Source organism: Saccoglossus kowalevskii, chromosome 16 (assembly GCF_978046115.1).
Source record: "Saccoglossus kowalevskii chromosome 16, keSacKowa6.1, whole genome shotgun sequence".
In the NCBI taxonomy this organism is placed as follows: domain Eukaryota; kingdom Metazoa; phylum Hemichordata; class Enteropneusta; family Harrimaniidae; genus Saccoglossus; species Saccoglossus kowalevskii.
In genome coordinates this window covers 26,176,769-26,203,719 of record NC_140656.1, presented here as the reverse complement: position 1 = coordinate 26,203,719, position 26,951 = coordinate 26,176,769, and the positions used below count along the sequence as shown (strand labels likewise).

General features: G+C 33.8%; 1 protein-coding gene and 1 long non-coding RNA gene across 3 annotated transcripts; one reads left to right on the top strand and one right to left on the bottom strand.

Annotated features, from left to right (window-relative positions):
• Positions 1 to 8,771: 8,771 nt before the first annotated feature.
• LOC100375737 (substance-P receptor-like) lies at positions 8,772 to 26,318 on the top strand. The gene is made up of 4 exons (XM_078013392.1): positions 8,772 to 8,832; positions 9,053 to 9,128; positions 24,204 to 24,712; positions 26,206 to 26,318. The coding sequence occupies exons 3-4, from the start codon at positions 24,225 to 24,227 to the stop codon at positions 26,246 to 26,248; spliced, it is 531 nt and encodes a 176-aa protein (XP_077869518.1). The 5' UTR covers positions 8,772 to 8,832; positions 9,053 to 9,128; positions 24,204 to 24,224; the 3' UTR covers positions 26,249 to 26,318.
• LOC144361211 (uncharacterized) lies at positions 23,848 to 24,926 on the bottom strand. 2 transcript variants are annotated; one of them, XR_013422360.1, is made up of 2 exons: positions 24,807 to 24,926; positions 23,848 to 24,638 (listed from the first exon to the last, which is right to left on the bottom strand). It is a non-coding gene; the product is annotated as an uncharacterized LOC144361211 (long non-coding RNA). The 2 variants fall into 2 exon arrangements; XR_013422361.2 differs by having other exon boundaries at positions 23,848 to 24,633.
• Positions 26,319 to 26,951: the final 633 nt, after the last annotated feature.

The window sequence follows — 26,951 nt, the reverse complement described above, 5'->3', positions numbered from 1 at the left end:
TTGTAACAATTATTATGTAAGTATAAGAAACACGAGAGAGTGCATGAGTAAGAGGCAACCAACGGCGAATAGGATACCTACTGGAGGTTACCTATGTGACACGGTTCGAGTATCGGGTCATTTTTATGGAGTACAGATGCACACTCACGAACATTCGTCAATAGAGATGAACTGTTGTCTCAAACTACCTGAATAACGAGTACACATGGAGAGTTTGTAACAAAGAAACTACCCAATTTATGAGTTTTCAAGTATTAGTTACCGGGAAAAGGTTTGAAAAGTATAAATAACATACCTAACTGTGGATCTTTATAAAAAAGTCGAATAGAAAAATTATGAAGCCAGCTAAATGATCAAGCACACTAAACTACATATATAGAGAATGATATATTGAATGCATGGCATATATAATGTGATGTTAGGAAAGTACATTGGCATCACCAGTATTTTATCGATTAGAATCATAACCGCAAGCTACACAACAGTACATAGTGTGTGTTTTGAACGCACGATTTAGCGATTGATTGTATTGTCAATCGACAGCGTGTTAGTCTCTCGGCACATTGATTATAGTTGTACTGGCCCTGTGATAAATTAGCTTACTACCCTCGGCTGCCCTATAATTATACTATAGCCTTCTAATTAGGTGTTATAGTGTTTTTTTCATAGAGATAATTTATCAGGTGTCTCCAAGATAATCCAATATTACAATGCGATTTGACCTATGACCTCTGTCTAATCGAATAGCTAACAACACGTCTCTAGATGTCACTCAACTTATTCATGACTGCTATTAACAACTGGCTCTCGCCTGACTACTAACTGACTTTGATATAACTCCTTGTAGACTGATAGTACGTAAACCAGTGTACAGATTCTTGCACATTCTTGCAGTCTGTTGATATGAAAAAAGGGTCACCAGTTGACTTGTTTGAGGTACCATGTTCTATAATTATATATCACACCGAATGTTGATGTTATGTAAGTGATTCCGTTGATGGATACACCAATTAACTGATGACACACCACAGTCAACAATGTTCACGATGTTCAATTTATCTTATTGCTAACTAGTTTACATAGAATACAAACCTTTCTTTTGAGATCTTGAAATCATGTTCTTGGTGTCTTCTATTCTGATCAAACGAATCGCGAGAACAATATAGCGAACACGGACCTCAACACGGCGATGGTGTCAATCTGGTTGAAATGTTTCTTGTTTAAATAGAGCTTGCACGATTTTGGTATATTTGTAATCAGTTAGCGTTTTTCAAGATTAAAAATTAGTATGATTAGTATGTTGGTTTGTCTTAGACCGAAGTGGATCTCTCTATGCAAGCACAGACTATCTTGCTGCAAATAAAGTGTTCAATAAAGTAAATTGTTTAATTGAAAAATCAACTCATAGTGTTTAAAAACAATAATAAAATATACAGAAACCAAACATTAGCAAATAACGCTTCTAGACCTTTCAAATATTTTACAATTCATGTCAATCCAATTGCCACGAAACTCACAACTACTTACGGTAATGTCAATATGCCATGAACCATATTTCACATTTAATAAGGGCTGCCTAAACAGGAAATCAATCTTAATGGTTTTCCAACTAGTCAAATCACGCCTAATAGAAATTATCAAGCCATACAGAAAAGCCGACATGGTTATATTTCCTTTTCCTGTGTTTGTACACAGGAACAAATATATGCTACAGAAATATATGCATCTTCTAATCCAGCAAATATAATGATACATGCTCATAATAATTGGCAATTTCCCTTCTATTTGCATTCATCTAGTTTTTAAATGTGTTATATAATGTAGACTTAATGTGTACCCCTATGTATTGCCACACTTGTTGTTATGTATGCTAGATAATATATGGAAGACGAAGATTGAATTACACGTAATGTAAGAAAGGACTATCAATATGATGTACGATTACTCTGGGGTGGTTTTGTAAACAGCAGCTAACCGTCGTGGGAGATAAATTATTTACAATTTCATTGTTCAGCGTCACAGATTTTTTTAAAGACGAATGTTAAATCAGTATGATCATATGTACTAAGAAACTTTAATATTTGAAACAATGATTACTATCTCTACTGAATCGGCTATTAATATGCAGCAGTGGCCCTACATTGTAAATACAAGTGATATGTTATCATATCCACATCGTACTCATTCTTTTTAATTAGTTTATTCGGCGTTAATAGAAATTAGTATAAAATAGTGCCTAAATACGTGTCTCGATCTGTCAGTGTGTTTATATGTACAACTTATAAACGCCTTTCAAATCAATATAGACGTGTGTATCACAGTAGTTGTGTACCATTATTATCACATCTTACTGTCCCTATGCATGGTGTGATTGATTGAGACTCTGTCAAACTTCTCAATTTATTCCTATAATCTTATACTCGATACATTTTGTGCTGAAAGTAACATTTACTGTATGTTATTTTGTAGTTTATTTTCAGCAATCAATGTATATAATGCATGTATGCATTGAATAATGTGTCGCTTGTTATAATACATGAAATAAAATATTGCGTACTTCAAATATAACTGTTATTTTGTGGGAGAGTGGGTGTGAGAGGTGTATGCTAAGTGTATCTCTGTATGGTTTTATCTGATAAAAACACATGGCATTATCATGGTTATGCCCATGACCACCATCTCTTGGGCAACACATCGTGATATTGCACTCACAGACACGTGTTATCATTTAACTGTTGTTTTCATTGTCATATATACATACGTGGCCATGCAGATGACAACGTTATCACTAGTACATATACGTATAATCGATAGCGTTAAATGTGGTATGATATTAGTTAGTGTAAATTGTACATATGATATGTAAAAATGGGAACAATTTCATGGTGGGTTTTGAAATGTGAATATAACACTCCATACAAAAGTATTTTCTAACATTTTGCTGATTATTAGAGTAAGAGAAAGCCAAGTATTCTTTGCTCTTTGTCATTTATTTAATCGAGCGTGCCAAAATATCAAGAGGTTGTAGTACTTTTAGTAAATTTTCCACATATCTACTAGTTATACATAAATCCGCTGTTTTGAGAAGTATACATTGCCGCACCTGTTGCCGCTTCGCTCAAAAAAGTGTGCCATTCCTTTATTAGCATTGAATCATATCACTAGAACACAAAATAGAAATACGAAATGTCATGGTGATATTTTTCTTCATATTTCACAAATATTGCCAGGTGTCACGGGAAGAAACTATCATATATTAACATATAATTTAATGAGTTACAGCGTGATATTTAGCCATTATTTGTATATATAATACATGGGGAGGGGTGGGGGTGTTACAGCCACAATTTATTGCATATATGTGTAGTAACATTCAAATCCAGCTTGAAATACCTTAATGGAAGTTTGCAATCTGAAGTTCTCGTAAATGCACACAAACAAAATAACAAAATTGTATCTAAAAGTATATTACTCGTCTTGGAATGAGTCTGTTTGAATGATTCAGTTTTTTTTCTTTGAATAAATAAAATGTCACTAATTTGTCTAACATGACATGCACTTAATCCACTTTTGTGTTTTGACTGCAGCTTTGAAATCGACGAATACGGTGCCATTTCTTTTTAGATGCACATGAACAAGGTATACATTACTTGTAAATATTGAAACACGTGTGTTTTATCAGCAATGTTTTGATATGGTAGCGTTCTTAAACTCGTACAATAATCTTAACTAAAAAGGGTAATAACAATTAATATTGCTTCACAGGATTACAACCGCGAATACTGAAAAATGATTATATGGAGACGGACATATTAGGATTCTATGTGATAGTTATGTTTCAAGCCAATAGCGTTCGTTGGTGGTTGCTATTACAACATGCTGACATGCAATGTTTCGTAATGTGTTTGGTGTATCATTTACTATTCTTCTTTTGACACAAAATATTACCATATTAATGTTTAATGAAAGTTCTGATTTGTAGAACCTACTGGGGTAACTTATATATGTAGGCCACACATCGCAAATACACGATTGGGCAGATCACGTTCACTGCAATGTGTTTGAGGCACCAGTGTGATGACTTTCTTGTTATTACACTGCCAGTGAATTGATATATGTGTTATTGTTATTGAAAAATGGAACACCAGTACCATCACTGACGTCACGCAGCACAATTCAATTCAGCAAAGTGAATTGCCACGTAATGTAATTTCCAGGTTTTGATAGGTTGTTTGAATTGGCTTTTCTTCAGCCACTGCTAGGTAAAGATGCATGGACATAACAATACGATTATTATCAAGCGCCTTTGAGAAGTAATAATAATCGCACTTGTTAAACATGTAATATTACTATAAGCATGTAATCTATGTACAGATAATAAACACTTGTAACTTTACCTTTCGCAACGGTTGAATTAATACTGGGATTTATATTGACCACGGACATTATCTTCTATTCGGACATTACGTTAACACTTATTAAGAGGCCACATACAGAGCGTGTATGTCATCGTTTTTTGTATATACAATTGTAAATCGTATATTCTAGTATATATTTTTAGTCTTGCGCACATGCGTAGCTACCGATAGTTGACAATGCATGACGTATTTTAAATATATTGATCAAAACTATATACATATATTTTTGTTGTAAATATCTATATTTATTAATCGTTAATTAATTATTATTATATATATTATATAATTATTATATATATCTATAAATATAATAGTAAAATTATATTTTAAGCGATACTGTATGAATTAGAGTTCTGTTAATAAAATAGGAGGTGAGCAGGTGAAAAAGCTTTGTTTACACACTCTTTTCTAAACGGCGTTTCCTGGTGTGGTTTCGATAGATATTTACATGTATCGTGAGTGCCATATTACAATATAATACGGGGAGACCGTGAGGTATAATGTACAAAATTATTACACATACATAAACAATTTGACAGTTATACGTGTTTGAAAATTTGATGAGAATGCCGTAACAGTTAAATTCCTTTACCGAAATGGGACTAGTCTGATTGACGTTTGGGAGGTCTGAAAAAATATAGTTACTGTGCCTTTCTCCACTAGTATAATTTCGGTCGACTGATGCGGACACCTTTGTGACACCAATTATATGACAAAAAGCAAAATAAATAAAAAAACAAAAACATTATGCATTATTCAAAATCATATCCATACATATGTATTCATTAAAGTAGATCGGATAATCAGAACGTCAATGTGGCCATCACTTGCAGATGTCACCTAATATACATTCATATAGCGAAACACCCACGTTAATCAACATAGCTCACCTTATTGACTGATATAGTTATTTGACTTAAACTATCAATATCTTCAGGCATTCAAGCTGGTGACATTTCGTTTCGATCAAATGTCCCTGTCCATCTTTCTAACTACACATCATTCGCACTGTGCCAGCATAATCAACTTGTTCCACCAGACAATAATATTCTGTGTTTATTAATCGATCCCAGTATTCATAATCTAGATATACATCATACGTTTCATTTAGGTACATACTATCATACATTACTGAGGCATCTGTACTGACAGATCTGCTAATACTTCTAGAAACCCATTACATGTAACAATGACATATCTTCTGCAACTACGGAGATTATCACTTTCGTAATGACAAAAAAACAACTGTACCTCGGCAATATTAAATGTCAGCGCCATAATCGCCCAAATACACCACGTAGCATTACTTTAAAATGTCAATAACGGAATTTATTGCCGACTGTCGGATATAATTGGTAATTAGCACATACAATACTCGTATTAGAAATTATTTGAATGGAAGGATAGTTACGTGAATACAGTCTGTAATAACATTATTTTCATTTATTCTACTTTTCCTGTCGGGTAAATACATTATCCGTATAAAACTCAATGTTCGTGTCATATACCGTCTGATTCTTGGACAAAGGGGTATACCCCGAAATTAATGTAGTCATACAGATTGGTCTGCTCATCAGAAATAGCCAGACAATATATTGAGTGTACGATAACTCAGATATATTATTTTATATTATATATGTGAATGATTCAAACATACATATATAATTAAATTTATAAACTGTACCAAAATAAATGACGGATACCACTATGTGTATGCAAAAGACTGCCAACCAACCGATCAGTGAAATGAAACGTAGGTATCGTTTTAATATTTTTTTTATTTCGTCTTTAGGTTTTCACCGATTCGAATCGCGTTTGCTGAATTTCAAACAGAAACATAGTCACATTACCAGTGGTTTCCATGCCCAATTTGATTGAATAATTTTGTGGTCAGATAAAAGACAACAGACTTGCTGTCATCTTGCTTTTTGGCCTTATTACTTCATCTTCGGCAAGAATAACATTTCTACTAATTGCAAGGGGGCTGTGTAATTAGCAATTACTTACTGACAATAACATCTATGATGTGTTTACTAGGGCATATGTTGACGCCAATATGGCCATCAGTATTCTGCAGAGTAAAACTTGACTTATTTGTTGAAACTACATTTGCTAGTGAGTTTATGTATGTGTTGTTGAGTCCAGGCTAATCGAGCAGTTCCAGGGCGTGGGAAAAAGTTTCTTTTGCCAGTATTGTTTTGTAGGTCTTCCATTTAGCATTGGCGGTTATGTTGCGTCCACAATGGTTCTGAGCAACATTTGTGACACACGGACGACCTGAACTGGATCTGTCATATACATATACACATATACTGTAAAGCGCTGAGACAGTCATGCATAGGTTCTGTCTGCTTATCGTGTGTTAACACCCTCGTTAAACTCATGAATCTAGTTTGCTCTTTGATTATTGAATGTAAGCAGGTAGGCGTTTTTTGTATATTGATTACAATAATTGGCAGCAGCTGTGATCTCATGGAAGCTTTTAGTACATGCGTATATCAACAGATTCCAAAAAGTTACAGCAGGTGTGTGATGGACAATGCGAAACTAAAAACAACTTTGAAATCATGTGGGCACCAATTTCGATTAAGTCAAGTGACAAAATCAATCACACAGGCGTGTCGAATTGAACAGGACCATTTTGTACATATAGCTTGTATTCAGCAGTCTTATACATTACAACCAGAATGTGATTGAATAATATAAAGTGGATATCTCAGCAGTAACCCATCACTATTAGATTTATTATTGTGATACTTTTCATTTCTGTAGAGCCGTTATCAAAGAACAAATGAAAATTACTACACGGGTATTGCGATTAAGATATATATAGATTAAGAATATGAAATGAGATCTTAAATTTTAGTGGATTTATATCACACGCGCGTTTCTTTTTTTGCGACATCTGAAAGTACTCAAAATAATTAATAATAATTCAAGAAATTAGGCGCTTCTATATTAACACTTCTATATCTTAAGATAATGGCGTATGTTTTGATTCTAAGACATGCTGTCAAAAGTTCAATCTGCTAGCATGGACCAATTAGATTGCCGGAATTATGGAGATATAAACAAATATTAGACACTTTATTACACTGTAGAGTACTTTATTACACGTTATAATCAGTGAATGTAAATAGGTTCAACGCTCGATGTGATGCTTGTCACAGTCGGCTTAATACAATTCATGTTGAAAGCACTTGTATTCAAAACGGCAATTCTCACCACAAAAAGTTATTGCCGTGTTCCCCGCCTGCATCAGAAACGTTGTTTCCAATTGTGGTCACGTGAATGCAAAATGACGTCACTGACATTGACATTAGCTGTAAAGTATATTCTAGAATTTTGATATACCACGGTGTGTCATACACTGGCTTTTATGGATGTATTCCATATATGGACGCTCTATATGCATATCTCAAAACGATTTTATGCTATAATGGAAATACACCCCTAGAATGTGTATTATGATAGAAAATACGATTTCCATGAGGAATATTATTGCAGATTTCCCCTACGGCATGTAATGAGGATTATCTTTCCAGCCTGATTAACACCCATCACTGATTATGACTGGCGACTCGGAGATTGACGACTGATCCTGTTATCCCTGCTTATTACAAAGTGACGTTATACGGTGACGTTTATCTCGATTGTGTGCATCAGATAAATCAATTGGTGGAATATTGTCTGTTATTCTCCATATATCTAATTACTAATACAATGTAAATGCATATCTTGCGATTTAAGTTGAATTCAAGTAACAAAACTATGGCAGATAGTTTAAAACAGACTCGGACTAGCAATCGACTGTCACACTTGTTTTCATTATCAACAAATTAATGTCAAATGGTTTGCACATGTCTGCACGTTCTAAACATTAACATGATACCATTCAAGGAGCGGAGTAAGCGAAATTCTTTGTGTGGAGTCAGGTCAAACCCTGGTGGCAGCCATGTTTGTTTTTATTATTTTACGACACGCTGTAACTTATGGCGTTACGGTGACAGATGTATAATGATAACATTTATTACTATCCCTGTGCAATGTTACATTGTACATGACGTCATTATCTTTTATCGCATCTCTTAAAACGTATGCACATCCCAATTATTCAATCAACGACGAAGAGTTTATGAACAATTAATTAATTAAAATTGCCACATTGATATAACATTTATATTTGAATGTCAAATTTGAAATAAAAAAATATATAACACTAAACTCACACTACTGCACTTGGCGAGATAGCTAATTAAACTTTCTAATATACTTTCTATCGTATAGCTGCTGTCGTGAAAGTATAACTGTTTTCATACGCATGCGTCACCGTCATCACTATTTACAACACTCAGTAGTCCGCTGATCAGTCTGCCCGTGTGGCGACAATCTATTATTGAGTCCATACTACAAGGTACGTCTCTTTTTTGATAAGAGTGTTTCATACCTATAATGAATACGCCTGAAATGTTTCTAAATTTGAACTCGGTAAGCATAACCGTAAGCCGACCAGTCATACGCATCATTTGACTCTCATATTGGAGAACACATTGCTTATTACTGTAACACGTTGCATGTAACAATCGCTTGAAACGACAGTGTAATATTGTTCACACACTTTCATCACTGTGTAGTAAGCTCGCAACATATTCGACCGGAAAACAGACGCTTAAGACCAAGGCGCTTACCAATCATCTATCAATTTCACTAGTAAGTTAAATTTAATTGCTTGATACGTTTAGTTGTAATGATTGCATACGATAACAATGTATATGCGTTGGGCAGTTCTCATTGGTTTATATTATATATCTGCAATCCATTCCGTGGCGCTGTTCATTTCAATTACAGTGTATCACTGATATTCAATTGTCTGTTAGGATGAAAAACCGAATAGTTGATGTTTGTCGACGTGATTCATAATTAAATAATAAATTTATAGCTTCTGCTGGTGACCATTTGTTATAGAATAAATCGTTGTCCTAAATGTCACTCGTTGAAAACACAAAATGTGATACATGACATATGTACAATGAATTGAAAATAATTGGCATACGCTTTCTGTGCATTCTAATGTGAATACTCTAATTCAATTATTAAGGTGACGCCTAATGCGAATAAGCTCAATTACTGTAACATAATGAACACATGTGTGAGAGAACAATTAAATGTAATTTTATTATAATTGCGTTATAATTTCAATTTGTTTTGATCGATTGGATGAGCACTCAAACAAAGTTATTTTATGAAGCACAAATGGCACAGTGTGACTTGTATTCGTTAGTTCATGTCTGCCTGCCTTTGGCTTAGTTTTTGTAGTTATTGTTGGACTAACCTAAAAATTATAATTTTGATGCTACATGTCAGTCACCATACATGAAGGGGTTGTGTTGTAAATTATCACTGGCGTCATATATTTCATTGATTAAGAAACAGTAAACTAACAGATACTGTACGACCGCAGACCGCAATACCTGCTTCTGACAATAACAGACATACTATGAATGAAAACCAAAGCACAATTCGTATCAATGGTCCAAACTTACATTACTGACATATCTATCGGAGTTGACATCCTGTCAATGTATTGATTACCGGAATATATGATTTGAGTTCCAGTATTACAAGTCTTGATTTTTAATAGTATTTAATTCTCGAAGCGTGCGATTTTTGTTGGCAATGTTTTACTGGATTTGCCATAGCTTTCGATCTTCAGAATATACTATTCGGTTTCTTATAATATTCAATTTGATTCCTCACCATATAAGAGTCGATTTCTTTTAGTATACGATTCTATTTTTTTATGTTACAATATAAATTTGTAATAACAGTGGTATACCAGTGGTTAATAAAATTGCATTTCTGATATCCATAAAAACAATGAATGAACTACAGGTATCCATTATTAATTTTTTAATGAATGATTTTGAGTAGTGATATCAAACATTATGCATTGTTGCCTGTATGGCGGCAGTTATCGATGATGTACCATATGTTACATCTCCTGTTTTTGTTATTTATCACGTTCAATAGAAATCACGCCATGTTATTTTTGTATTATTTGAATGTAAAATAATCACGCATTATAATTAAATATAAATAACACATTGTTCAAGTTGTGGTGACATAATTATAATCATTGGAATATAACTTTCCAGATGGAATGTTGCAAATATTTACATTAGGTACACAAACGTATTTAATAAAACAGACTGAAAGCTGTTACCTCGGACAGAATAACATAATATCATTCTTTGTGCTGCATGTGATTATTTTCTATGAATTACTGACATACTGGTTATATATAAAATGCACATCTGTGCAGTGCAAAGAAATTGAAAGGTCAAAAGGGTCCATCATATATCATAATATAATTGTATAATGTGATATAATACAGAATTACGTATTGGTAATTCAGCATCAATATGTCATAAATAAAGTTGACTCAGCATCTTATATATTTTTGTAATAAATATTATTAGCATTTGAATAAAAAACTTGTTTTCCAATATTCAAATTGCATTTTTCTTCATTGCGCAATAAATAAATAAACAGTCAGGTGAATGACATTTAAATCTGATTAGGTGAACATGGACTAAATGTGCGTAATCTCTTGTTTTGGAATACTAATTGAGAAACACAAATTAAACAATTGTATATTTTCAACGAACTGAAATAAGCACTTTAAAATTGTGTGCACGAACAGTAAGCCGATTGCCTGTCTCGACGTAAAATTAGGGGTAATTACTGAAACACAATCTAATTATAATTCAATATAGTTAAATAGCGGAAAGTGTTAAATATAATTATTTCAATTTTCATTTAAAAGCTGGAAAACTGGAAATGAACATTTCCAATTCGTGTCGAATTTAAGTCAAAATTTAAGTCTTGAAACTACATCGGACCGCCAGCAACTACTTGTAATATGCCTAGAATTATTATGTTTTATAACGTGAAATAAAAACATAACACTGTACATACAATATTTTGCAGCGACTCGACAGTTAAGCTCCTGACGAGTGTCTCGCTAAAAGTTAAACGTAAACTGCTTATACAACTAACGTTACACTAATACGCTGAATATTTTTGCTGTGTTTTAATGGGTTCGTGTTTAAAAAAAAAACACGATTGTTCAGTGGTTAGCGATGTCTCACATCAGTCAAAGCTATGTATTATAACCCTTCACCCACTACCTCAACCGTTCAAACTAAACCATATTATATCAAAATTATAAAATACGAAATATTGGGGTGGAAACAGATGCATGACGTCTTATCAGATTGGAATGTAAATGATATATGTTCAGTGCACTATTACTGCCCTCGGTGTACGTGATAAAAAGATTATAGTATCCGTGTTGTAGTGAGTAGTGATTGTAATAATCTCTAATGAATTCTGTTGATTCGAGTCGGAAACTATAAACACATGATTTTATTCAACACAGAGTAAATTTTGATTTTGGTTTTGTTTTCTCTATCAAATGTATGTGGAACTGTTTTTGTCAAAATTTGTCGATTTTTTGTACATAACCTCACCTCATTGACTACGCTTAAATGAACTGACTCGACACCACATATTTTCATCACTAAAAATACCTGTTCCTTTCATAAAATAGGTCTATAGAGTTAAACGCCTTCTTGAAGTGCAGGTACCTATCACCGGTTAATTTACTATTATCTATGATGCTAAAAACATAAAACAATAGTGCGCCTGTTTATGGATTGTGTATATGTGTATATATTTATTACAAAGCAAAAGGCCATTGGCCAAAAGAGCAAATACAGTTTCACTTAACAATTGTAACAATAGAGAAAACAAAAATCATTTAAATTCTGCTTTTCATGGCGAAATAAACATAACTCGCTAACTGATTTAAAATTACATCGTTTCTTGAACTCATGAGCGAGATAAATTTGTTGTAAGTGGGGTTGGTGCGGAACCATACAGGCAAAAATTCTGCTCTAATACGTTGATAACGATGGCAAATAGCTATAAAATGATATTCGTCTTCAACATAAAGTTGATTTCGTTCAACACAGTATTCACACAATCTATTATTGAGGGGGACATTGTCATGTCTTCCCTTTTCAATATGCAAATTGTGAGAAGAACAACGTAACCTTGACAATGCAGCTCTGAATTTGAAAACATGGATGCAAGACAAATATTTTTCTTGTTCAAGTGACGACTTAAAATCGAGATAGGAACGGAGTTTGGGGGAAGAAGCAGTGTCATCGTGCCATACTTGTTTCGCACAATCTTTAATTCTTTGTGTGAACTGCGAAAGAAATACACTTTTCGAGCCTACACCTTGGTTCAGCCATACATGACCGAATCCAAAGCGAAATAGCAAATTTTTTACATTAAAAGCCCAATTTACCGACGTTATAACACGTTGGTCGGATAATCTTTTAACATTAAATAAAATTTATGAGGATATCTATTACCGTCCATTTGTAATAATCTCAGCCAGTAGCCAATGCATTTTTTAAAGTAAATAACATAGAGAGGAAAACGACTACATCGCCAACAGCTGATAAATCGCTTGAGTTATTACTCACACCGAGTAGAAATTTACAAAATTTATTCTGAACTTGTTCAATTTGAGGAGCGTTCTCGTAACGCCAGATTTTACTACCTTATAATAAGATTGGCACAATGATGGAATCAAATAATTTGAATGAATCAGATGTGGTCATACCACCAAGTTTTCGAATCAATACTTTAAGTTGAAACATTGTTTTTTTACCCTGTGCTGATTGGTTTAATTTGGTCGGATTCCAACGTAATCTGGAGGAAAATAATACACCAAGATACTTGTACTGAGGGACGATATTAATTTCATGACCGCGATAGAACCTTTTTTCACCTTGTTTTAGATAACCACCCCTGCGAAAAACAATTATCTGTGTTTTGTTTAGGTTTAGAGTTAGACCCCAGTGAGAACAAAATTGGTGTACTTTATTTATTTGTTGTTGAGTATGTATTGGCATATCAGAACCCACGGCCACGTCATCCGCGTACATCAAGATATTAAGGTTGTGAAGATCGTTGTCAATGTAAACACCCTCACATCCAACAGTACTAGTGTATGAAACGAGATCATTGATAAATATAGTAAATAAATAGGGCTAAGCATACAACCTTGACGTGTCCGGATAATGCATTTAAAATATTCAGTGAGACCACCAGATGAAATCACACAAGATTGCAACTTACTGTACATTGAGCGAATAACCGACAAGAATTTTCCATGAATCCCATAATTGATTAGTTTCGACCACAGAAAATCATGTTGAATCGAGTCAAACGCCTTAGCGAAATCAATAAAAATACAATAAAAGCGCCCTTTATTCTTCGTTAAATATTTTGCTGCCATGGCTTGGAGTGTGAACATATTGTCACTTGTACTGTAGCCTCGCCGAAAACCACATTGCGCTTCAGATAATATACAATTCTTACGACACCATTGGTCCAGACGTGAATTTAGGATTTTTGTTAGAATCTTGCTTGTTACTGATATAAGGGAGATACCCCTGTAATTGTTGACATCAGAACGATCACATTTTTTATGTAGTGGCGAGATAATGGCTTTACACCAGGTTAATGGAAAGTTGCAGCTGGAGAGTATGTTATTGAATAGAAGCAATAAGACAGGACCAATGTGAATCCAGCTACGTTTAAATAGTTCTATTACAAGGCCATCGTGACCCGGAGGCTTGTTATTTGCAAAACTTCTAATCGCTTTCTCAATTTCTAACATAGTTATATTTGCATTTAAATCAAGTGGCACATTATCATCACACTGGTCTCAGTGTTCATCGTGTAGTTCTCGGTTCCTAATTACAGCTTTTTTGAATTGATTTGCAGGTGAGATTGGTTTGTTTAACAGGCCATGAAAATAATTGTACCAACAGTCCGCTTTAATTTCATTGGCTAGGGGCGCATTACATTTAATATTTCGCAAAATAGCCCAGAATTTCACAGAATCTTGTTTTGCTTCTAAACGTTTGTATTTTTGTTTGTCTATAGATAACCGTTTCTTATTTCTACATATTGCTTTGAAATTATTTTTAGCAACTCTATAAGTGGTCAAGTCACTATTGATATTTGAGAGTCTGAATTTGTTTAGGGCTTTATATTTTTCTATTTTAGCTGCGCTGCATTCTTTATCCCACCACGCTGGTTGGGATTTGTTCTGGATACGAGATTGATTAGTTGACTTCATTTCCGATGCAGCGTGATCAAATATTTCACCCAGTACATGTATGGTTTGGTCGTGATTATTCAGTGTGATATATTATAAACATGTATAAATTATATAACGCAGAATTCCGATACACATGGGTAAGAAGCATATAGGTTGAGTAGTAAACCAGTTTTCAAAAACATTTTCAAAATGTGATTCAAGGAAAAAATACAATATCAGTAACGTGAAAACTGTATGTAATATAGCTGGAATGTTATCAATACCAAAGGACGTTCAGGAAGCACAGATTCAATACGTTATACATGTTAGCCTGTAAGTGAAGAAATATGCCTTAACAAATGAATGGTAGCCAACCTCGACGACCCCAGGATGGTTTCAAACTATTCTGCTTGCATTGAAGCAACTAAAGTCACTAATCTCAGTGGACGTAATGATTATATGCATCGATAACTCCAATTTACACTTGACGTAGATATGAGGTACCTTAATGCATTTAAAGGACATATTTGAAAATATATTGCACAGTATGACATGTAGTACACGTAATGCCGCTACTAGAATTTTGTTTAATACTGACTCACAGCGACAGTAGCCAAAACTCATATTTTAAAACATTTAGTGAATAGCTTGTAGTCCGCATACATATATAGGTAGAACATATAGAACTATTTAGGCATATAGAAAAAAGAGATGTCACAGTTATGCAATAGCAACTGTCTAGGTCTTTCTGGTGACCTAAACTATATACACATGCACCAAACTTTCAGGATCTGTTAGAATCAGAGGAGTAGATAAAATAGTTATGAAACATTTGTTGTCTACGTGTATTTTGGGGGTTATTGAAGCATTACCTTTAATGTTTCGTTGCTGCATTACTGGAAGTTAGTATCACAGCAAGGTTGAAAATACAAATTTAGCATAGAGTGCAAGAGGCATCATTCTTCTATGATTAGCTGCCACCAAGAATGCTGTCAAAGTTTCGTCAAAAGCAACGTAAAATCCAGTCAAGACAGAGTTTCCGGTTTGTGTCGAAATGTATACTAAATAGTGACAATCTCACAAAGTTTATTCGTTTACCTTGAGTAGGTAGACCTAGCATGCATTTTCAATTATTGAACATAATCAACAGCTGATGACAGGCAGTTACATACGTATACCTATTATAGGTAAACCAGAGAAATTGAATATAATCGACGCTATGGGCGACATTTATATTTTACGCCTTTAGGTTGCTTAAGTAATTTTTGTTGTTTGGTAAACAATTTTTATTTTAACGCGTGGCTAGTTAGTTACTTGAATTAGTAGATACCGTATATACGAAAACCCGCATGTATTATCTTATGTTATATCTTATGTTATATAAAAACGTATATGTGATGGGTTAGATTATTGCTGGATTTATAGTATGTTGATGTGAGAAACTCTTTTGTAATTGAAAATCAATTACGTTTACAATTCAATGGGTTAAACTAATAATTAAACAAGAATTAATGTTGTAAAGCACTACAAAACCCCATTTTACGTTTACACCATTCATTACACTAGAACTCAATAGTACAATTCATGATCAAATGTTGAGTTGTGTGTAACTATCATGAATGAGAAGAATATTTTAACCCAGCATTTTTACGGAGGCTGATTATTTAATTAGGATGATAATTAGAAAATGTCATATTCATGGTAGCTTATTAAAATAATTTCATGATTCACCAAATGTGCCTTATTTGGACAAAATTTGTGGCAGATTATCTTTTGAAAAGATAGTAAAACCTACACTTTTTCTTTCAATTTCCGGTCTGGGAATAGCATGCTGTGAATCTCATAGAATAATTTACAAGTCCAAGAACACAAAACAAACGGCTAAATGTGCGATGACATTTTTTTATAATTACATAAATGTTTAACAATTGTGTAAAACGCATGCAGTATGACAATTAAATAATATTAGTGTACACTCCCCAAGGAATATGAGAAAATAATGTGAGTTTTAATCAAAAGCTCCCTGGAAGTTGCATCTCATCTTTAATCAGCCAATCAGGTATTTTTAATTTCAGTTACCTAATTGATTATTAGCGTTGACATTTTAATTAATATAAATTACTACCTTTGAATTTAAGAAAAAAAATATTGGATTTAAAAGACACACTTTATGGGCTGAAATGTAATGGAACCATACACGTAATTAAAATGTGTGTTTTTACATGGAAACTGGTAACAAGATTATGATACATATAAGCTCTAGTACCTCAATGGATAGTAACGACATACTTTACAATTACCAATGAATGTGCCTATCAATTACTTTTCGTTGAATTTACTATCGTGTTAAATTAAGATTCATACAAATATATTTGCATTTGAATACTCTAATACGCAATTGTTATTCTGCACTGAAAAACATACTGTATGTGTAGTATTAGGATATATTGTGGTTTGTGCGCAGTATATCATCAGACAGCATGCAGCTTTACGTTTTTTTGCTGGGAGCGTAAGCCTAGGATAAAATATGGTATAGATACTTGAGAGGTAATCTGTTGCATATAAAAATATATATTAATGTTATACATTGAAGCATACATGTATTATTCTGTGTTAAAGGTGGAAATACGAATATACGGTATGAGGATTTTTGAAAATAGCAACATCTCTAAACTTCCTTTTATTTTATTGTTCTGGTAAGTATTTGAATAAATAATGCAATAACCATGTGTTCCTGCAAAAAAGAAGACACACTCTAAGAAATTTAAATTAATTTCATATGTGTTTCAACCTACTTCTCATTGCCTCCTCATGTATTATTTCCGATCTTAATAAATGAACACATTATAAGTGCCGTCATATAAATCAAGTTGTAACAAACACAGCCAGTCTATCAAACATAATATTATCATGTGAAATATGGAACGAAATATGGAGCGAACAAATGTGTGCGTTATAACACTGACTAAATTGTATTTATGTATGTGGCGTATACGCATTCGTCACTAATCTTACCAACAGGAGGCGGCTATGTTTCACTTAGATGATTGAGTTGCAAGGTACGTGTGCATGTTATGGCTTCTCTTGTGCATATTGTAATTTTCCTCAATCTAATATTAATATTTATGGTTTGGAGAAAAATCTCTATTTTGAAATGTTTTGAATTGGTTCACGATACGAAGACGTCACCTTTACGTTTATCTTTTTCATATATAAAATTCACTCATTGCTCGCATTTTGGCAATGAACTGGTATCTGATATCCTTATTTAACTATATAGCCGAGTTAAATTACCGGAATCTAGTAATCCTAGTGAAGATCTCGAATGCATTACCTATTACACAAAACGCGTGAAAGCCATTGTTTTGGGTTGGTTTTACAATAACGCTGAACTGTCTGTAAGGAACATATGGATATTCCGTTGAATCTACAAACTCTCCAGTGTAAGTGTTATCTGCCTAGTGTGTTAAGTGCCCATTCTACTGTTATCGATGACATCACGTACACACATTTAGTTCACACGCTGTTGTAGTATAGTTTAGAATCAACTTGCATTTTTAGGGTTTTAGGGTAGACATTAAAACATAAACAAGTTGACTAATTGTTTTTAGTAGTGCCAACTTTTTCGAAGCTTTAACCGTGAGACACATCATTGGTAACCACGTGATCGTGTCAACGACTGCAGCGATTGGCTGGCCGCATGTTCACTTTCCATGGCATAGAGGTTTAGGATAGAGTGTGTAAGATTTGGTAAGAGGAGTGAGCAGCGAGGGTTAATCTCAACTGACCGTTTGAATGAATAAAACTTGACTGTTTGTAATGGACTAATGTGTATTCCTTAAGGTCGAATTTGGTATGTCTGTGTGTAAATGTTGTTAGCCAATCGAGATGAAGTTCCTGAACACAACGCCAGTGTTCCCAACACTACGTTTCTAACCGTAAACACAAATATTAAATTCACATAGATATTATGTCAGTGTGTAGAAAGAGCTGTTTTAACATCACTAGACTAATATCAGTCACTAGACGATCACAATGAATGTAAGGGGTGAACAACAATGTAATATGTCGGACCACTGGCTCTGTCGAATTGGTCAGCATCGTAAACGGTCAACGTAAATTGCATTACAAACGTTATTTCCATGAAAAAGAAATAGTACAATTGAGACTCATTTCTTTCTCGGAAAGTACTGCCTGAGCAGAATAATATTCCACTTATTCCGGCTGATCTTCGTATCGGGATTTCATAAATTGCTTAGTATATTTTCCTGATGGCAAACAGCGACTCGTTCAGACTTTGTGATAAGACGATCGTGTTCCTGGTACAGATGTTAATAAAGACTGTTCACACCATAAATATAATAATATACCAAAGTTATAACGCAACATCCTCTTTCAAAACACGTTCATCTTATGGTTGCTGAATACTGATGCATGTAAAACAAACAATAAATAAATCAATTTCAAGGAATCCCAAGGCAATCTTGTAATTAGTAGTAGTAGTAAATGTTCAGTTTATATTGTTTGGTGAGAATAACTAAAACAGCACATTGCTGCGAAAGGAACGTAGTATGTAAGAAACTTCGACTCGCTTGGCTCTTACACATAGCGATACCATGTTTGATCAAATAAAATACATGTTAGCTAATTACAGAAATTCCAGCTTAATTCATCCAAACAACTAGCTGAGGTAACGCCTAGTAGCCACCTTTTCTTAACAAATATTACATACTCCCAAAAAATCTCCAAGGCGTGGCGAAGTATACATGCGATCAGTCAATCGCTGCAGACGTTGGCACGACCACGTGATTACCAGGAATGTGGCACGGGATTAAAGCATTGCGAAATTGCCACTAATGAACACAATTAGCAAACACTATATTCAAAAAATTGTTGTTTATAATGTCTACTCCAAACATGCAATTTGTTGATCCTAAATAATACTGCAACGTCGTGTGAACCACGTGATTACGTCATAATCGGTAATCATATGGTAACCATATTCTAGCGTCTAGTTCATATAGGACCACATTTCCCGAATAGAACTACTATCATTACCACATGCAGAACAAAACAAAGGAAACTTAAATTTTAGAGCGATACTACCAATGTGCAAATCCAAAACAGAATGTGTTATTAAGTCACGACGATAGAATTTAAATCGATGGTCAAATAATAAGTATTTATCACCGCTGTGTATATGTGATTTTTATTCTTATGCGCATGAGAGAAAAATAAACCTCATGTTGTGAACACTGAGCTGACAAATTGCGTGATACAATAAAATTGTTCAAAATAAATTGTAGATATATGTGTGTTCAATGAGTTTTTTGGTAATTTTACAGTTGTGCGCTCCATGATAAGAATTTGTCAACACGAATGATTATGTTCGCGAGGCAGGTTTCCAATGTAGTTGGTGCAATTAATTTTGAAACACATTATATCTTGTGGAGCTATATTGTCATATTACACCGTTCCTCAGGCAGACACTCCGGTTGTAATAGCATGTCTTCCAATTTTCCAACTATTTCGAAAGACATGTCTATAATGAAGTGCCCCACTCAGTGACCTTTCAATTATCATGCACTCAGTTGCATTCTCATAATAACTCGTCTGATGTGTAATAGCTATTGTACGTTATGATTAAGGATAAAAAGGAATAATTTTGTACGCGTAGAATTAACCAATGGATACACGTTTGTGTGTATGCGTTTGTGTATGTGCCAACATAATGTGTTTGTGTTGATTGACGAGTATTTCTACACCCATAGGATTTATCTACCTCTAAAACGAATTATTATTTCGAGCTGTGAGCAAATTATTAGAATTAAAATAATAAATAATTAGGTACATCATTTTAAGACTTGTTCAACACATATAACATTTTAAACAAATAAACAATAATTTAAATTTAGTTGTGGTAATATTGTCGGGACACACAATATTACAATGCAAGTGTGCTGTCAACAGATTAGGATTTGATTTTGTGTGATTTGGGGAACAGTTACATCATGTTCCGTAAACAGATAGTAAAATCAACTATGTGTCATATTCATGTACGTTACTCCTAGAAATCATGTATTGAATAATCACATGCTGTACAGTTCAATCGACAATCATTTACACATGTGATATGGGCACATTATTAACAAATGCATAGGTATTATAGTACATCTATCGATAATTGACATTGATCTCAATAGAGATTTAGTTTGAAATCAAAAAGCTGAGAGGTAGTACGATTTACAAAATAATTTACGATTTACAAGCCTTGTTTCAACACCTCATATATTGGGTGTACAAACAGACTAATACAATACTTTCATTTCAAAAGTAAACTGGCGTGAAGTCACTGGTTTTCTTTTCAAAATCATTGATCAATCAGTTTTACATTTTTACATTTCTAAAAAATGAATGTATATCAACAATGATTCATTACATTTTCGTAGTAATTTGACAAGAATTGAAACGAGAAATAGATCAGACACAATATGAAACATTGCTATAGAACAACATAGTGGGAGTTTCAATCTTTTTTTCATAGCTTTAAGCCCTGTTTCTAATATGGCCTTCACAGATTTCCGGCTCACACAAACTGGATGTACGAACGGATGCAGTAGTTAATTTGACAAGAGACTTCTGTAACATCAGGATCACCACAGACATAGCACACTGACAGGATATAAAATTGTTATCTGTATGATCGTTTATATCAGGCGACGGCAACGTATAACACACTTCCACTGCCAATTGTTGTTTTCAATCTAGCTACTATTTGGTGTTATTAGTTTCGTACTGGAGACGTTTACGGGCCACTGCAAGACCCTACAAAAGCAACATTGTCAATGACTATTGCCAGCTTCTTTCCTTGCTTAGCAAGCATGTTAAGTAGTCTTACTCGTTATTGGAACAACATTGTCACAATAATTTCAATCTAAGAAGACCCGAAATATAATCTTCTGATGATCACTATCTCATTGTAAACGCATATACGGAACGAACACACATGGAAGCCGTTTACCCAGAATCCCCCCAGTTGGATCTACGTGTCTGCTGTAGCTAAATCCTCCAAATTCTAGGCGCAGCTGACATCCAGCAATAAATAACCTTTGCAAAATGCTCGTCTTTTTTGGTTTGTATTTACAACTGTCAAAGCTCGGATATCGAATTACCGCTGATAGAAACCGATTGCAGCTAATGAGTATAGTGCATCTGTGCACACATGTCTTACGAATAATACATTGATTATGTATGTCACATGAGTTGAATGTTTCGATTCAGTTAATTTACTATAATACCTTCAGTTGCCATGACACAACTGTGCTATGATATGGATTTTATCAGCAGAAATTATCGCTTCAGTTGTTAAGGAAAGATTGTCATTTGCTTAATGCACATGTCGCAAAACGTCACATCAACACATTGCAGATTTATTTCAATTTGTGCACTACATGCAATTTAATGGCAGCCATTCTAGTTTACTTTGGTTGTGGATTGAAAAATAAATAGTTCGCTGGGCTACATATACATGGTCACACTAGGCATAAACCTCACTGTAACTGTTGTGCATTGTTTGAACAATAAGAATTATGCAAATAAGAATAGATGATAACACTTTTTAACCTGTCAGATCCTGTACGTTTTTTGTAATGAAAACAATTTTAAAATCTACATATGGAGCAATGTCCATTGCTTGTTTTACTTGTCATACTCCATATCAGGACGTGTTGGATTGAAGAAAAAATGCGTCTAATCTATATTCGCTCGTAAGCAATAATTGCGGAAATATGGCAGATGACATAGGTCTGAAACTAGTTTACACAAGTAGATAACATAATACTAAGAATTATGCAAATAAATACAGTTTATTTCTGATTTTTGTTTTATATTATCGTTCTTGGAAAATATATCATATTAACCTATTTTAAAGAGAATATAAAATCTACATGGGGTGCAAATTTCATATTTGTTTCACATTTTTTTACGATTTTTGTTTTATTAGAGATTTTCCCACTAGCCTATTAAACATACAGCACACGTACCATGATATCACTTAAAAGTTAGACAGCTGGTAGTCGTTCAAGTTCTTAGCAAATTAGGGTCGCCCTTACAACATATTTGTTATTGATCCCAGGATTGCTATGACCAATATAACGATATATTATAATCAGAGATGTTGCAACAAAGAAAGTTGTCAATTTATTCAGCAAATTACAATGTTTAGAGTGTACCGATTGAGTGAAAAATTAAAGCAAGAAAAAATAATCAAGTTTTATTACATTCTGTATCACTATGAAGTGTAAGTTGTGCGATCGCTTTCGGGGCACAAATACACATTCTTGCTATGGTATTTAGATTTCAAACAGATTTTAACCACATTTATATTTATCATTGTGTCTTTTTACTGGGTTGACATGGTTCGCCACTGAAGGATTTCTGTCGTTTCATGAGGCACATACCAAACTTATTTTTCATCTTTTTTTAAAAATAACATTGAGAAACCAAAAACATAAAACGAACGTGTGGAAACGGAAACACAGTGCCATAATGTCGTAATTTAATTTAATAATAATACGAAACGTACACCGTTGTATTCTTGTATATTCAGTTTTCTGAAAACATACATATTGCCAGAGCTGCATGATTAATAATTGAGAGTGAAAGTTCTAATAACAGTTTCACGATTAGTTATTTGCTCTGCTTGCTTCATTATAATTCCAAAAAATGCAATTTTGAATCCATATATATACAAAATCATGCCGACATTGAACATACAAGTAACTGCAAAACCTTCTTGTATCAGGTAAATACTGTTCTATCTCTTAAACTAAACAAAAGCAGCATGACAAGCATTCAGCATGTGCATTCAGAGAAAATGATCTGTCAATGTGCATTTTGCATTCTCATTGCTTTTATTTCATGAGCTGAAATGTATACTTCTCTGGTTACTTACTGTGGAATCAGAGTTAACAAACTAGAAATCTATGCTATCTTCGTAAGTTTAATCTTTCTTTAGCCCGTAGTGATTGCATATTTCTCCTGTGTGACCACAACTGAGTCTAGCCCCAAATGAAAACGTATAAGATTAGCTCTAATTTTAGGCCGTAACCCGAACACAGCTATGACATGTGATATTAAACATTGACAACAGTAGCAACTTCATGGATGTTGGGGTGTAATACTATTATAACTTGCCAAGCGTGTATAACTATAATCACCTGTTGCCAAGAAACCATACAACACTTTCATTGCAAAGTATATATTACTGGTTCATTAACATATCATGTTAGCAGTATAATACATCTGACATTAGGCGTTGTGTCGAGTTGTGACCCATTGGTTACTCACTGAACCACATCTCGAACGAATCAAATGACTGCATTCTATATCTGTCATAATAGGGTATACGATTTGAAACCGTAGCAATGATATCAACCTCCAAGAATATTCAGAGGTATCGTTCTGAGAGAGGGCATTTATATCCTCGTCTCTTCGTTGATGAAACCATGATTTTCATTTCTGGCAATTCCCTTTTATGTACTACTTAATAATATCTTATTTCTTTTAATTAAATAGTTGCCGTTAATTGTATTTTATAGAATCAGAACCCACAACAGAAGATGGCAAACGCTTTATTCAACATCAGTAGTAATGGTAGCAGCAATACCCAGAATGCTCTGACATGGAAAGTTGTCCCAAATGAATTGACTATGGCGATGTTCATCATCTTTTTCATCTTGATTGTATGCGGCAATATCTGGGTAATGATCGCTGTAGTTCGCCAGCCTAAACTACGTAAATCATCGACTTGTATGTTCATTATTTCACTCTCTTTCTCCGATCTTATGATGGCGTTTTTCTACATTCCGATGCAAATGGCTTACGTGGGATTCGGCTTGACTGGAATGAGTAGCGTAGTGCTGTGTAAGGGGTCAGCTTGGCTACAATGGGTTGCTCAGTGTGCCACGATATTTTCTTTAATCGGAATAGGAATCGACAGATACCGAGCAATAGTTCAACCACTTCACCCTAAACTGACAAGAACAGATGCAGCTGTGTGTATTACTGTAACATGGATCTGTGCTGGGGCATATTCTAGTCATCGAATGTACGTATTGGACATAGTTACATTTACATATCCCGTAGGTTTCAATGTGACTGTATCTACATCAGTATGTGCAGTGCCATCTGATAAATATTACCTATTAAGTTATCTTGAAGTTGGTGACTTTCTTGTGATGTACTTAGTTCCACTAATAATTATATGTGTGATGTACGCCATAATGGTATCCAGTCTGTGGTTCAGTTCCGCTCCAAATGATGAATCCAAAAAAAGAAAAAGAAAATCTGTTAAAATGTTAATCCTGGTCGTAGTGTTATTTTGCATCAGTTGGTTGCCATGGAGATGTTTTTCTCTATACTTTCAATTGACGAACTTCGCATCAATTCCAGTTAACATTTTTATATGGAGTGACGTCATAGCTGCAATTTGCATAACATTGTATCTTACCAATAGCTGGGTGAATCCATTTCTTTACGCCTATTTCAACCAGCATTTTAGGAAAGAGTTTTATCGGTTATTCCCCTGTATGCTAAAAAGGCAATCTAAAGTTGTCCCTACTAATACACCGAATGTTAACATAATTGCCTCAAATTCAGTTAATGCCACGCTGTCGTAAATGATAACTTTAGATTACGTATCATGCAAAGAGTGGGCTCAATATTAGAAATCAAATTAAATGTGACAATCGATTGCTTATATAAGCAACTGTAGCGTCTATTGAATAGACGTAATTACTCATTAATGTTGAAGCAATGTCGGTATGTTACCTTTTATGGAGCATTTTGTAACTGCCAATTATTGTTACGTTAAATGAACGATGCGTTAAAATAAAATTCATACAACTATTCATGCTCTTTGAACATCAATTATTGTTTAGTCTTTTTCGAACAGGATATATTGATGTTCATGTTATCTTGAAAATCGATAAGTTATATATATTTTAAGCTGTTTAATAATTGCATACGTATATAATGTTCATACTGTTCACCGAGTTTTGCGTGTAAATGAAATGCAATCAAGTAGTGAAAATGTATTTCAATAACGTGTTATGTCGTGATATATTCATTAGTGGATTACATTTAACACATTTCTAGTATGTAATTAAAACATACATTTACTGGAATAGAAATATCTGTGTTTTTATAAGTGTTTGCTTTTACCAGATTGTTTACATGCAGCATTAGTGTGCTCGATTGATCTAGATTACAAAGGCAAAATAGTAACGTAGTCTATTATATCCATAATTTAGAGTGATTATGATGTATGAAACTAAACCCTAAACATTATACAATATCAATTTGTGTCTATTTATAAAAAGAAGGCTTTATGTTCGTTGTTGAAAACGGAATTTAAATGGTTGTGATGTTTAATATTTTAAAATGTTACAACCTGCATTTTGTATACATTGTTGTTACACTTTCCACATAGGCATATTTTAAATTTGAGTTGGTTTAACGGATGTGTATTTATTTACATGCGCATTACTGTCTATTCGTTAGCAACAAGTTTTCATAATATTTGAATATATTGTTTTACAGGCAAGTTGCAACAGATGTTCTACGTATCTATGAGAGAGAGTGAGAGAGAGAAGTATTTCATAATTTATCTTGGCAATCTCAATAAAAAAACGCTTGTGTCGTTTTAAAAATTATTGCATCTCTTTCTTGAATACTAAATCGCGTGTCATTGTAACTAGATGGAGTTATGGTTATTGGTTCTACATAAAGTTTCGTCCCCTAGCATGGTTTGAAATGCAGGAATGCTTTTTAATCACCGTATCGATAGTACTCTTCATACATCATTGTTATGACGCCACATTAAACATAACCTCGATTTAACTCACCTCATTTAATGACTGATTGGATTTCATATATTAAATTCAACTCGTAGACTAGTTAAACACCTCGCTGACGTTTTTGCTTGATACACTTTTCCACCATGATGAATAAGTGCTAATTTCATTTGTTTGATAAAAATATGGCGACTTAATTGAAACAAATTATAACACTTTATCTACACTTACTGTTGATGTACCTGGCGCCGAAAACACCTCTTTATAATAAAATAAATTACAGCAGGAGACCAAATAATTCCAGTAATTTAATTTGTCGGTAGTATGTAACTAACTGATTGATACAGTTGGAAATACAACGAATATGATTGTCTTTGATTTTGGACACAAAAATCGTTGTTACAATTAACTGATTCCACAGCTGTACTCAGACCACACACACATATGTTATTTAGCTTTGACAATTCCATACACTGGCTTGAACGTAAAATG